At 49.7% G+C, this 14,673-nt stretch overlaps 1 protein-coding gene and 1 long non-coding RNA gene across 2 annotated transcripts in view; one reads left to right on the top strand and one right to left on the bottom strand.

Moving 5' to 3' along the window:
- The window catches only part of GRIK4 (glutamate ionotropic receptor kainate type subunit 4), a 368,975-nt gene that overhangs the window by 300,683 nt on the left and 53,619 nt on the right, over positions 1 to 14,673 (top strand). Inside the window, exons 9-10 of the mRNA XM_075909747.2 lie at positions 7,684 to 7,836; positions 9,763 to 9,867. Of these exons, the coding sequence (XP_075765862.1) occupies positions 7,684 to 7,836; positions 9,763 to 9,867 (258 nt within the window). The remainder of the gene's footprint in view (positions 1 to 7,683; positions 7,837 to 9,762; positions 9,868 to 14,673) is intronic.
- LOC112547518 (uncharacterized) overlaps positions 7,615 to 14,673 on the bottom strand; it is a 78,680-nt gene continuing 71,621 nt past the window's right edge. The window contains exon 4 of the long non-coding RNA XR_012897767.2: positions 7,615 to 7,827. This is a non-coding gene — a long non-coding RNA (uncharacterized LOC112547518). The remainder of the gene's footprint in view (positions 7,828 to 14,673) is intronic.

Here is a 14,673-nt window from a genome sequence, read left to right on the forward strand (position 1 = left end):
GCCTGGAGGAAAGCAGAGGCGAGTTGGTGTCACCTGGAGACTACCTGTTGAGGGGACGCCGGCCTGGAGTTCGCAGCCAGCTGGGCAAGGCCAGGTAGGAAGTGGCCCAGGGCAGGAGCGGGAGGCGCCCCTCTTAGCCCGAGAGCCTCAGTGGGTTTTGGCTAGCTAGCCCCACCGAGGGAGTGACCCTATACCCGGTTGCTCACAGGGCCCTGGGCCGGGACCCGGTGGAGTAGGGTAGGCCCGGGTCCCCCTACCGGGGGGTGCCCAGCTACGACGAGAATCTGTTTGTGGACTTGGCCTGTTTAAAGGGCCAGTATAAACTGCTGTGAAGCCGATGATGAGCAACCCATACAGACTGTAACTCGCCCTGAGATGGGCCATGTGAAGACAGTCAGGGGGCACTGAGGCTACTGGGGGGCGTGTGCACCATGACACCAATCTAGACGCGCTTTTCCGAAAATGCTTTTAACGGAAAACTTTTCCGTTAAAAGCATTTCTGGAAAATCATCCCAGTGTAGACGTAGCCCTCCTGCTTAGTGACCTCGTAGGTCTCCTTGTGCGTTTCCCCCATCACCACGGTCCCACGAGGAGCATTATCATGGCACGTTAAATAGACCTCGCTTTTTGTTTTAAACACCTGCTGCAGTTCACATCCATGTTAACAGTGTTTCTGTAGGGCTCGAGGGGTTTACCTCTGCAGGGTAGGAAAGCCGAGGCCTTCTGGTATTGTGTAAAGAAAGCAGTTCAACAGCCAGATTGGACAGGAAGTTAGGGGCAAACTGTAAGTTCCTAAGGCTTTCTTGCTAGAGACGGGGAAAGTATCTAAGGAAGGGTGGGGGGAAGCTACTTCTTCAAATGCCATTCTCATTAATCACATTGCAAGGAAAAGAAATCAGAGAAAATCATTAAAATTACAGATGGCTAGATTAGGTAATTAGAATTTAGGCTGAAACAGATGTTTGTAATTAAGTGTTTATTTCATTGAATGAAATCCAGATTGTAAAGTCTATTTCACAGGGTTTTTATGGTTTTAATTCTCTGTGTTATGTTTGGGGGCAAATATACAGATGACAATGTTTCAGGAATGACTCCCCCTCACCTGCCTCTAGTCCTCGAAGAGCAGCTTGACTGTAAACATGGCCTCGATGCAGGAGATTTTGGTAAATAGAACAAAATCTTCTCTCTAGACTATGATGGATCTCTTTGTCTTCTGTAAATATGTCAACAGTGCAGCCAGAAGCCAACATCCCAGCCTGTAGAGAGACTGAGGGTAGCGTGGTAAAACTAGCAATATCCTTCGTGGCTCAGACGCGCCCATTTCCTGGGTCCGCACTCGAGTGGCTATTCTGGCTTTTGCTGGAGCTGCACCATCCACCGTGCTATTTTTAGTGCACTATCCAGACCATGGGGCTCTCTCCCAGGGCTGTATCCTCACAGGGCGAGACTGGTGGATCTTAGCCACAGGCCCGTGCTGCAGCTGGCGAGGAGCTGATCTGTGCCAGGGGGCAGAATCGAGGGCACCAGAAAAGTACACGGCATTCTGGAACACTTCGTTGGTGCTGGGCAGGGGGAGGGTAAATTGCTACCCATGCAGCGTTAATCCCCACTAGCTCAGCTGGCTTGTGCTCAGCAGATGTGCAGGGAGCTATATGGCTTTGTGTGCTCCTTGCATCTTTGCAGGCGAGTTTCTCCCAGAGCTTGGTAACAGTTGTGGCCTTTCTACTTCCCTATAGCCCCTGAAATTCAGGGTGCAATCACTTGCCATGCAGCTGACCAGCACATAGAGGGACACTGCTCTACCTATGCCCCATCCTCCAGCCCCCTTTCTGGGGGCTTTCCAGCTATGCCGTGACATCTCTGCAAGAGATGGGTGGAGGAGCCCTTTACTCCACCTCTACTCATATCCCCACAACCATGTGAGCAGGAAACACCATCAAAACCATTGTGCCTTTCACATACAGTGTTTCACAGCAGCTGTATACCACGAAGCTGGCCCAAAACGGCATCAACATAACACAAAAAATGCACAAAAGCAAGAAACTCATGAGCTAATGCACAAACTGGGTTTTTTTAAATGTCAGAAGGAAAAAAGACATTTTTTTAAGTCAGAGGAGGAGTGGTAAGGGGCAGAGTCGAAGAGGAGCTGAGAAAGCAGAGCTGATGGGTTTTAAACCGGCTGGTCGGAAGATCGGCTAGCAGCTGTGTGATGATGAATTGCGACTTAATTTTGCGCACAAGTGTCTTCCATGCAAACTACATCCCCATTTGCTTTTGCTGAGTTAAACACAGTTAACAGAGTTTGGAAATAAATAACGGCAGACGGGAATAGAAATTAGGAGGTAGAGGCAAGGGAGACAATGGTTTTTTGGCTGAGATCTGAAAGGAGCCGGAGAGAGGGGACACAGAAAAGCCTACTCCAGATGACAGAAGCAGCAGAGGAGAAGGCTCTTGCACCAGCAGAGATGAAAAGAAGTGAAAGGGGATCCTGATCCGGGGTAAGCAGAGGGGACGCATAGAGGACCAGAGCAGAATACCGTCCATGAGTTTGAAGAGGGCAAGTCCATCGTGGGCTTTAAAAGCAGGTGCTTGGTATAAAGGGGAGAGCTGGTGGGGATATTTGAGGGTGGATATTGGGGCCTTTTTGTGCACGTTGCAATCTTGCCGACCCCCAGGGAACAAAAGCCCCGAATCAGGCCCCTTACGATCATGAGACTGGCCTACATGCTTAGTTCTAGGGTGCTAGAGTTAAACCGATTGACCAATGAACCAACATGCTTATAGGTTAATGTTACCGGTTAAACTCTGCCTGTCTGGGGAGTCGTCTGCCTCCAGCTGCAGGCTCTGCCGTTTAGGAGCCAGAAGGCTCTGTCCTGGCACATGTTGGGTCCCAGTACCTGGATCCATGGGAACGGGGCTGGCAGAGTCTGCTGCCCCACACCTGTTGCAGAAGCTGCAGCGAAGCCCCCCAGAAGTTGAGCAAGCAGGAGCTGGCGGCCCTGCTCCCAGGGACGCTTTGGGTGGGCTCGGGGCAGAATAAAGCTGATTTAAGCTTTATGCTGCAGTGCTCATAGCCCACGTAACCAACTGAGATTTGTAGTGGTTACACGGTTACTTCTTTAACCGACTTTGTCCGCCCTTACTTCGTTCTGAGCACCTGTGTGGCGAGGGACGGCCCGGCCCACAGCATTGGAACTGGAAATCAGGTGTCCGAGAGGAAAGCCTGTAATCAGAGAAAAGAGGGAGGAAGTGCAGGACTTGGGGGCGAGGGAGGTTCCCCTTTGCAGGAGAAGTCACCTCTGGCAGCAAAGCAAGGCCTGTTTGAAAGGGGAAGTGTAACGCCAGAAATCCCAGCAAATTGTCTGAGGCAGAAGAATAAAATATCCCAATCAATAATGTCAAATGCTTCACTAAGATCACCGAGCATCTTGCTCAGTAGCTAATAAGAGATCATTAGCTGCTCAAAGAAAAAGGAAATGAAAACTAGACCGAAGGCAACAGAGGCCGGTTTTCAGAGCCACGGGGGAGAAACTCTACCGATGTCAGTGGAGCTGCATCTTCTTAAACCAGATCAGAATTTGACCCATCTCTACTGATAAGGGCCCTGGCACAGCAAAGAGCACACGCAAGTCCCAGTGACGTTAAACATGTGCAGATGTGTTTTGCTGAACAGGAGCCAAAGCGCACAGTCAGATGAGGATGAAAAACTCCTAGGCTACGTCTATACTGCAAGGTTTTGTGCAAAAACCTGTGGAGCGTCCACACCTCAAATGCACTCTTGCACCAGTAAATCAGCAGTTAGCAGAACACTGGAAAAAGCCCTCTGTAGGTAAACCTCCTTCTATGAGGCGTAACTCCCTTTTGCGCTACAGCTATTGCGCAAAAAGGCAAGTGTGGATGCTCCAGAGGGGTTTCTTGTGTAAGAAGAAAAAGCACAGGTATGGGGAAAAGCACAGGTGCTCTGATGGCCATTCACAGAATGGCCATCAGAGCTTTCTTGCGCAAGAGCATCCATGCAGTGTGCAAGAGCATGTGCAAGTGTCCATGCAGTGTGCAAAAGCATGAGCGTCCATGCAGTGTGCAAGAGCATGAGCATCCATGCAGCGTGCAAGAGCGCCCTTGCAATGCCCTTTGAGGTGTGGACATGCTCTTGCACATGAAGTTTTTGTGCAAAAACTCTTGCGCAAAAGGCTTCTTGTGCAAGAAGCCTGCAGTGTAGATGTAGCCCCAGTGGCAGGAGCAAGAAACGGAGCTTGGCATGTAGCAGGACGATTTGAGTCAGTAACAGAGCGGGGGAAGATGAGGTGTATTCAGTCCTTTAGCAACTCCGGAAAAATGGAACCTTGGAGGGGAACTCTGGTGCAGATGTGACTGTTTAGGGAGAACGTCAGAAGACCTATCACCAAACACAAAGGGATGGGCAGAGAGATCGGGCATGGTATCTGATGGCTCAGATCACGGGATTGGGAATCAGGATGTCTAGGTTCTATTCCCAGTTCTGCCACAACCCCCCATGTGCCATTGTGCAAATCACTCATCCTCTTCTGCGCCTCCGTTTACTCGTCTGCACGGTGACGACGAAGAGACTTACTGCTTCGCCAGGCACAGCTTGAAGCTCAGTTAATTCATATTAGGAGAGCACTTGGAAGCCCTCCGACATCAGGTACTGACCCCAGGGTGAGTCGTATCATCACTGCTCCAGGTGAGAATAATTGAATCCCGAACAACACATGGCAATCGCTGCTCATGTCGCATTGCTCCTGAAAGTGCTTCCAAATTGTGGTGAGGATGGTGGTGTCAGAACATTTACAGACTAGCAGAGGGACCTCATATTAGGTGGGGTGATGCCTGACGGACCAGCAACCTGTCTTGAGTTGTGTCTACTTTGACAGAACGAACGGGAGAGGTGTTGAGGGGTGGGAGGTGGAAGCTGGGATTACCAGCATCATTAGCGGTTGGGGTTTGCTAGCGTGAAGCGTGGCAGGGTGCATTGTTCAGAGTGCCAGCCTACACCTCGTAAAGCTTTGAGTAGCTCATTAACAGCCTTAGAGATGTAGCCATGTTAGTCTGATCTTGCAGAAACAGAAGACAGGACTCCGCAGCACTTTAAAGACTAACAAGATGGTTTATTAGGTGATGAGCTTTCGTGGGCCAGACCCACTTCCTCATGGTCATGCCAATTCTCTTCCACAATTTGATCTGAGGAAATGGGTCTGGCCCACGACAGCTCATCGCCTAATAAACCATCTTGTTAGTCTTTAAAGTGCTGCATGGTCCTGTCTTTTGTTTCATTAATAGCCTGATACCGAGCTACTGTATGTAGCCAGCTGAACTGTTGCTGTTGACTTCAGCAGGGGTAGGATCAAACCCCAACAGGTTAAATCTGGCTGGCTTTATTCACACAGGGACCTGGCGGAAGCTAAAGTCTCTGCTTAACAAGATGGGTCTCCCTTCTGCGCCACCCCAAGGGTGACTGGGAAGTGAATCAATGAGACCAGACTCTGAGAGGACCTGAGCAGTAGCTATAGTTGAACTATAAGTGGCCACAGAGAGGGGAAGGGGAAGGAAGGATCAACAAGCTAAAGAGCACGTATGTCGTTAAACCCTGCGATGGTAGAGAGGAGGCGATTTGAAGAGGTAGATAGGAAACTGGAGCATTGACAGTAATGGGATCTGGCATGTAAATTCCTGTGCCGTCAGGAAGTGATGATCATTGGAAGTGAAATCTTAGTTATAACAATGAAGAGGCGATAGAAAATGACCAATTGTTAACTAGTTCAAAATCATCAAAACAATTGTGCATGGAGGGAGAAATGCTCTGCCTAGCTGGTAAATAGAAGTGATTAGAAGCAAGCGGATCAAAGGCTGGGGATGGCCAATATGGATTCTGAAATCTCCTGCAGGGATAATTCCTTTAGTCCGGCTGCAGAAAAGGGGACCAAAGAACTATGGATTGCAGAGGCCAGTGTAGGGACTGGAGGACAAAGAAGGGGAGGGGATCAGTGCAGCAGTGAGGAAAGAAGTGGCATGAAGAGCAATAAGAAGAAACTTCCAGAGAAGTGGAGGGTATTGTATTGAGCATGCGAAGAGGAGGAGGAGGAGGAGGAGGAAGTCCAAGGAATGGACTTCAATCAGGAATGGCAACATGAGTTCCACCCCGTGTTCCTTGTAAGCTGAGCGCCTGGGTGGCCGCTGAGAAAACATTCAAACGCTGCCCAGCTGAGTGTCCACTGCTAGCTTTTGTTTCTCCTAGTGGTGCCCATTCAGACAGGCGTTGGTGCACATAATAAAATGTATTCTGCACATGGATGGGGACGATTTAGTGGAAACATTGGTTGCACCTGCCACAATGATTGACGTGAAGATGCCAAGAGACTGATGGTCAAAGGAGTCTGTTGGCCTGTCTTGGCGCAGTGATTCACACCTAAAAACATAAGAAAGGCTGCGCTGGGTGTGACTAATTCTTTGCCTATCCTGGCTTCTGACAGTGGCCAGGGCCAGATGCTTCAGAGGGAATGAACCGAACCAGGCGATTATCCAACGATTCATCCCCTGGCGTCCATCCCCCACCTTCTAGCCATCAGAGGGTGAGGGTCACCAACAGTGTAACGTTGCCTCTCTCACCTACTGGACCCCCAGCTTTTAATGGGCCTGTCCCCCAGGAGCGTATCTAGTTCTGGACCCGATGAGAAAGGCAGCATTTTGGGCTCGCTTGGCACAAGCATGAGTGACTGTCCAAGGCGCTGGGCAGTCTGTCTTAGATTATCACTGACCCCAGCCCAGTTTGGACATGGGATGCGAGGTGAGGTGAGGTGGTTCACGGGCGGACCACCAGGGAGGAGGGGTAGCTCAGTGGTTTGAGCATTGGCCAGCTAAACCCAGGCTTGTGAGCGCAATCCTTGAGGGGCCATTTAGGGATCTGGGGCAAATCTGTCCGGGATGGTACTTGATCCTGCCATGAGGGCAGGTGACTGGACTGGACTCAATGACCTGTCAAGGTCCATTCCAGCTCTGTGAGATAGGTCTAGCTCATATATGGTAGGGTCATTGATGCTGAATGGAGTGGCTGTAGGGCATGTGAGCAGATACAAGCATCTGCATTGGTAAACAATATGGCTGTGTCTAGACTGGCAAGTTTTTCTGCAAAATCATCTGATTTTGCGGAAAAACTTGCCAGCTGTCTACACTGGCCACTTGAATTTCCTCAAGAACACTGACGATCTCATGTAAGATTGTCAGTGTTCTTGCAGAAATACTGTGCTGCTCCTGTTAGGGCAAAAGTCTTTTTCCGAAAGACTTTTGCGCAAGAGGGCCAGTGTAAACAGCACAGTACTGTTTTCCGCAAAAAAGCCCCGATCGCGAAAATGGCCATCGGGGCTTTTTTGCGGAAAAGCGCGTCTAGATTGGCCACGGACGCTTTTCTGCAAAAAGTGCTTTTGTGGAAAAGGGTCCTGCCAATCTAGACGTGCTTGTCCGAAAATGCTTTTAACGGAAAACTTTTCCGTTAAAAGCATTTCCGGAAAATCATGCCAGTGTAGACGTAGCCTATGGGTGTGGAAATGTTTGTGTAATTGCACTCACACTTCTTGCAGAAACAACAGACTTGGGCCTTCACTCAGTGCACGTTGAGTCTTATTTCATTTTCCTCTGAGCCTCCCTCCTCTCCCTCTCTCCTGTCCACAGCTCTCCTCTGCCTTGTTGTTCGATGCCGTTTACACTGTGGTGACAGCAGTGCAGGAGCTAAACCGGAGCCAGGAGATTGGTGTGAAGCCGCTGTCCTGTGGATCCGCACAGATCTGGCAACACGGCACCAGCTTGATGAACTACCTGCGAATGGTGAGAAGTGACTGAAGTTTGCTGGTTTCTCAGTTCGCCCCTTCACTGCAGGAGCAGAAGTCGTGCGCATGTCACTGTGTGAGAGATGATGCCTATGCAGTCAGAGCGCAGGGAACCAACCTGTCCGAAAGGAGTGCTGGGAGAGGAAAGAGCCACAAGAGAAATATTCATTGATAGCCTTGGAACTGCATGAAATTCAGGCTTTGTTGCAAACACAAAACTCAGCAAACTTTTAACATGAATCTGGGCTAAGTTTTGTGAAGGTTCCCAGGGAACCTGAGTCTAATTTCTCCTGTGGGGGGGTGGATGAGGTGGCCTTGTTTGGACGTAGGGTGTTGTGAACTCATATGGATCAAAAGTTGCTAAGGGTCAAAATAGAAGCCCAGGTCTGAACCCTGACATTCCTCAAGAGTTTCATTTCAAAGTCCCAGAAGTGAACGTAACATGGGTCTAGTTTATATCCAACCTCCTCCCATTTTTTGTTTCTTCTGGTTCTGCTTTGGATGCAACTAAAATGTCATGAGATTTCATCCCAGGATGGTAGAAGATGCATTGATATGGCTTTGCTCTCGATATCTGACACCCACCTTCCCCCCCCCCCCACACACACACCCCTTAACCTAGTCCTGATTTAACTACATCTTCATTGCCCCATCTTTCTACTGTATATTTGAGAGCGTTTGTCTGTCCATCTGTCTGTCTGTTCAAGAACTCCTCCTAAACGGTCAGAACTAGGACCACCACGTTCACTCCGCAGCTTCTTCTTGTCACGACTGAGAGCAAGGGCAGGGGTTGGTTGTGTCAGGACAATGGGACATTCCTGGAATGGGATTGCATCTTATAAACCCATACAGAAAAGAGACAGGATCACCTGGCATGTGAAATAGGCTGGCTGCCCCAGCCCTGAGCCTCCCACCCCCCAGTCATTCTTGGGGGGGGGGGCTCAGGCTTTCTCCCCCCAATTCTTTTGGGGACATGGCTATTCCCCTTTGTCAGGGAGTGAGGGGACGGTGCACTGTTTACTGCATCCCTCACTCTGGCTGGGGATTGCAGGGGGCAGATAAACCTGGACCTGCCCCAGTTGGGGGACATGTACCCCTCCCACAGCTGTGCCTGCTGGAGCTGCAGTGGCCATGGAGAGACACTTCTCACCCGGCCTCAAGCTGCTACGGTGAGAGAGGGCTGGGGTTGTCCTGTCTCCCCGGGGCAGCCTGCATCCTGAACCCCTCCTCCCCTGCCCCACCCCAGAGCAATGATTTAAATGAAGGGAAACAAAAACCAATGGAGTTAGGGACCTGAGCAACGGCAGGCAAATCACCCAGTAATCAAGTATTCATAGAAACTCCCCCAACCCCAAAATGAACGACCGTCTCGCGGCTGTTACATCGTTAACGTGTGCTCATTGCTGACAAGGTGCTTGAGCAGCACTAACCAGCATTTACATCTATTGTGCGAGATTGGACTCTCGTCCAGGGACACTTTGCAATGTGACCCTGCGTTCGCCCAAGCTTCATGCCTGCGTTCGCCCAAGCTTCAGGCACAGTTTGCTACCGACTCCCCAGCTGCCTATTTCAATGTGACACAATTAAAGGCTGCTGAGCAATGCACAGCCATGGGGCCGTGCAGACGAAGTGACATTCCAGGGAAGGGCAGGTTGAGGAGGGGGCGAAACAGGAAATGAATGGAACCTTCCTACGAAATGGAATTCTGGAAACCGTGCAATTTACAATGTGCCGCTTTGTTTTGTTTTCGGACGTTCCCCCCCCTCCTCCCTGTCTGATTTCTACTCCTGGCTCTAATGAGAGGATAGATGTGAAAGCTCGACAGCTCTGTCCTAGCTAAACAGCAGCCTTGTACAGGCTCTGCTCAAGATTATAGGGGAGAACAGTCTCAATCTGGTGCTGTAACTCACTCTCTCTTGGACAGGTAGAATTGGAAGGTCTCACCGGCCACATCGAATTCAACAGCAAAGGTCAGCGGTCAAACTATGCTCTGAAAATCCTGCAGTACACACGAAATGGCTTCAGACAGGTAAGACTGCCCTCTTCCTACGGTCTGAACCGGCCAGGTGCTGGGTGCCTCCGGGGTGGTGCCGAGAGCCCATTTCCACCTCTCCTCTGAAGCCAGTGGGAGTGGAGAGGATCCCTTGCCTGCCTGACCTTTAGTGAAGAACAACCTCAGTGGTATTTTTAGCTGTAGCTCTCTTTGTTCGTGGCTTGGAAAGAAATTTACAGTGAAACTCTGTGTTGCTCTGCTAATAGACCACCTCAGGGCATCTCCAAGCATTTACATTACTGCCTTAAGGGACCATTTCTTTCCAGCATGACCAGGGACACCCAGGAGCAGCCCCTGCTGCCCTCCTTCGTAGGGCATGTCTACACTAGTGAGAAGATCAACCCTCCAGAGGTCGATCTTCTAGCGTTCAGTTCAGTGGGTCTAATATATTTATGTGCGCCCGCCGAATGATCTGGGCCGGCCCTGCCCCGGGCACACGGCGCATGTGCGTAGGCGGCCCCAGCCCCGCAGCGCGTGGGCGGCCAACCCCCGGCCCCATGGTGCGTGAGCAGCCCCACCCCTGGGCGCCTGGCAGCCCCAAAAGGTTGGGGACCACTGGCTTAAGGTAAGCCAACTCCAGCTATGCATTTGCATATCCTACACTGACCTGCCTGCTACAGACCAGACCTTAGAGTATAAGATTCAGTGACTACCCATGCGCACTGGCAATGTTGTCGCACAAACTTGCACTGGTTTAAAATGTTGCAAACTGCCTTGTGGACCTTCTTATTTCAGATTAAAAGTGGTTTATTTTAGTTCATCTTCAACATATGCCTGACTGATTTCAGGGAAAGTTACATGCAAGTTTTAGCAGTTACACAGATATAGTTATATCGGCTTTATCCATTGTCTAGACCCTTTTATTTTCCTATATGATGGACTTTTTTTTCAGTTTAAGTTAACTCATTGTCAAAAGACATCACTTAAACCAAGAAAAGACTTTCTTATTAGAGTAAGATAGTTGAAATTTTTTTCCATGCTGTGAAAATTTTCAATATGTCAAAATTTTCCCTCCCAAACCAGGAAGAAAAAGAAAAGTATCCACAATTGTTAAGTGTCAAAAATCTGAACATTTGTTTGGTTTGGGTCAATCAAAACATGTTGTTTTAATGTTTCTCTTGGTTTCTGAGGACAGGACAAGGAGTAATGGGCTTCAAGTGCAGCAGGGGAGGTTTAGATTGGACATTAGGAAAAAATTCCTAACTGTCAGGGTGGTCAAATATTGGAATAAATTGCCAAGGGAGGTGGTGGAATCTCCCTCTCTGGAGATATTTAAGAACAGGTTAGATAGACATCTGTCAGGGATGGTGTAGACAGAGCTTGGTCCTGCCTTGAGGGCGGGGGGCTGGACTCGATGACCTCTCGAGGTCCCTTCCAGTCCTATGATTCTATGATTCTAATGTGGGTAATTTTTTTATGTATATAAAACTTTCAAAATGAAAAGTTGATTTGAACTGGAAAGCTGGAATAGAAAAGTCTACTAAATAAAATGAATCAAAATGATAACCCTGAAACAAAATGTTTCAGAGATTCCAACTGAATCAAAATATTTGAGAATTTTTCTTTTTGTGGGAAATTTTGAAATTTCAGCCTTTTCATTCCAATTTCAAAAGTTCCTTTTCCCTCCCCCAGATATTGGAATTTCCCATGGGAATGGATATTCTGGTTTCTAATTAGCTGTAATCCGCACCTCTAACCAATCCCTCCTACTGTTTGGTTTTCCTCCCTGTACTGCACTGCCGCCTTCTGCATTGGATGGGAGCTAACAACTGTTCTTCTCCCTCTGTTGGGTACCGCATGACTTTCATTAGTACCCACTGGTTTCCAACCCCGGGGCCTATATAATTGGCCCAGCCTTTGTAAGTTTGGAGCACCCACAAACCCCGCTAGAGTCACTTTACGGGCTGTAGGAAAGCGGCATTTTTGAAAATCAGGCTCCTTCTATTTATGGGCCTCAGTAAGGATTTAGGAGCCTAACTTTAGGCCCTCATTTTGGACAATGAATCTTTATGGGTACCCAGGGAGGGGTGGCTTAAGAGCAGGGGAGAGGGGACAACTCCGACCAGCCGCAGGTGAATCCTCCTTCCCCAGCACCTCCCCAGGCTGGACTCTCTTGGAGATGGAGGCTAATGGGGCGAATGCAAAGCAGGAGTCTCGTCCCACAGCCTGACGAGAGGCAGTTGGAAAGGCTCCAAGCAGACTAGTGCGAGTGACCAGCAACTGAATCATCTGTAGCGCTCCGCCGCGTGTTTCCTTTTCTGCAAGAAGCACCTCGGCTTCCCAGCTCCTAGTGATGTTTTTTGGATCGACTGATTGAATTTGTGCCTCCACGGTCCCTTCAGCAGAGAAGAGGGAAAATAGTTCATCCGTGGCATCGCTCTGTTTACGCTGCATTTTTAGTGCACCGTACGCTCCTGCACTGACACCTGCCTGCCCTTCGGTTGCTCTCGTGTGATTGCAGCACAGTGCTGGGTCCTCCTGCCGCTGTCATTCAGCAGCCCCCACTCAACCAGGGTTCACTCTCTTATGCTATCATAGTAGTCACCGAATGCCGCTCTCTCTGGCTCTTGAACTGGGCAAGGCCGGTCTTTTCACTGCCAGAGCCCTAAGCTGACAAAGGGAGGAGCTGGCCAGTGAAGCTATGTCTACACTGGCGGGTTGTTGCGCAAGAAATATGCAAATGAGGCTAAGCGTGGAATATCGCCGAGCCTCATTTGCATACCTAATGAGCCGCCATTTTTGCAGAAGAGGCTCTTGTGCCAGAAGGAGTGTCTACACGGCCCCTTCTTTTGCAAGAAAAACCCTCTTGTGCAATGCCGCTACGCTGATTATTTTCGGGAATAACGGCATTGCACAAGAGGGTTTTTCTTGCGCAAGAAGGGGCCGTGTAGATGCTCCTTCTGGCGCAAGAGCCTCTTCTGCAAAAATGGCGCCTCATTAGATATGTAAATGAGGTTCGGCAACATTCCACGCTTATCCTCATTTGCATATTTCTGGTGCAACAACCCGCCAGTGTAGACACAGCCTGAGAGTCCTCCTGCCCTGCACACACAGGGTATGTCTCCCCAGCAGGCGGGGAGAATGCAGGATGCCTAGCTATGGCCACACTGCTATTTTCAGCAAGCTAGCACCGTGAATGCCAGGCCATGATGTCCCCCCAGTTGCAGAGCAGGCATTCCCCAAAGGGAATTCACACCCGACCCTCTGGTTGTGAGATCTAAGGGGGAATAGAGCAATGGTCTCTTCTAGACCTAAGGGTGCTGTGATTCTATGAATGTACATTTGCTGCTCCCAGTGCTCACTAGGCATCCTGGTGTATCTCCGGCCATCAGCAGAGATTCCCTGTTGTGTCACGGTGGTTTCATTAGAGACCTCTGAGTTCTGCAGCCGGAGCCAAAACCCGCCTCTTAATTCATTAGCGGTGGGACGCGTTACTCACCTTTCTCTGGTGCTCATTTTCGTTCTTTTCCCGCAATGATATTGCTGCCATTTCAGCTTTGGGTAAACAGAGAGGGTAAAGGTGACTTCCCTCGCCTTGTTAAAAATCTGGGAATGACCAGATTGGATCAGACCCATGGTCCATCTCGCGGAGTACCCTGTCTCCAACAGCCAGCACCGGATGTGTCGAGTAAGGATGCAAGAAATTCTATAATAGTAGAGCTCAAAGTGCTTTACAAATGAGATCGGTGTCATTGTCCCCATAATATAGATGGGGAAATTGAGGCACGGAGAAGGGAAGTAACTGCTTGACATCACCCAAGAGGTCAATAGCAGACCTAGGAATAGAGCCTAGTTTCCCCAATTCCAAGTCCAGAGCTCTACCCACTAGATCACGCTGCCTCTATTCTAACCCTATCTATTTGTAATAAAGACGTGCATGTTTATTTAGGAATGAGCCTGGAAAGGAAAGAGGGATCTCAGCTCAGGTTTGCAAGGCGGTGGAGAGATTCCAGAGCGAGGCCGTGCCACATGGCCAGGGAGCATCAGAGGAGAGTCCCACAACGGCGAGATTGTGCGGTGGGGCAGAGAGGAGGCCAGTGGAAGAAATAATAGCGTCAGAAGCAAGATGCCAAACTCAGGCAGCATGATGAAGATGATGGCACTAACCTGTAGACACCAGCTTTCAATGTGGCCTAGGCTCTGTAGGACTGGAGGCAGCAGGTCCACAGAGATGGTGTTTTCTGGGAGAAAGCAAACCCGATATATGAAGCCGCGTACAGAGCCTCGGACCTGGGTTCTCATGTTCAGTACTCCTATTGGGGCAGCTCCGTGGGAAGTTATGGAGCAGCCCAGTGGAAAGATCCCTCATTTCTGAGACCACCGGGCCCTCATCCAGACGTCTGAAAGCTCGAAGTCCCTCCTCACAGAATAAAAGCAGCAGCATCTTACCCGTCTCTGTCTGGGTGCTGGCCTCAGGAAACCTCTCACGTTGCCGCAGCAGCTACTTTTAGCCGGGGCTGAACTGTTGCCTGCCAGTTTCTAACTCTGGCGTGTGACAGCTCTGGTCTGACACGGCTTCAGCTCCCTCTGGCTGAGCAGGGAAATGAGATGTCAGGTCCCACCCAGAGAGCGGTCCTTCACAGCATCCTGGCCATGCCCTAGTCCCTCCCATGTGTTGTGAGCAGAAGTGACAGAGCCATCCCATCGGCAGGAATGTGGGTAGCCATGAGGCGGGAGCCAGGGTAAGAGATGGCTTTAACACATAACATGATTGCTATATTTGTGAATACATTGTAAATATGAGGGAGAGTTTTGCCCTACATATGCAGATCGTTTTGAACA

This window comes from Pelodiscus sinensis, chromosome 25, assembly GCF_052426305.1.
Source record: "Pelodiscus sinensis isolate ZL-2025 chromosome 25, ASM5242630v1, whole genome shotgun sequence".
Classification (NCBI taxonomy): Eukaryota; Metazoa; Chordata; order Testudines; family Trionychidae; genus Pelodiscus; species Pelodiscus sinensis.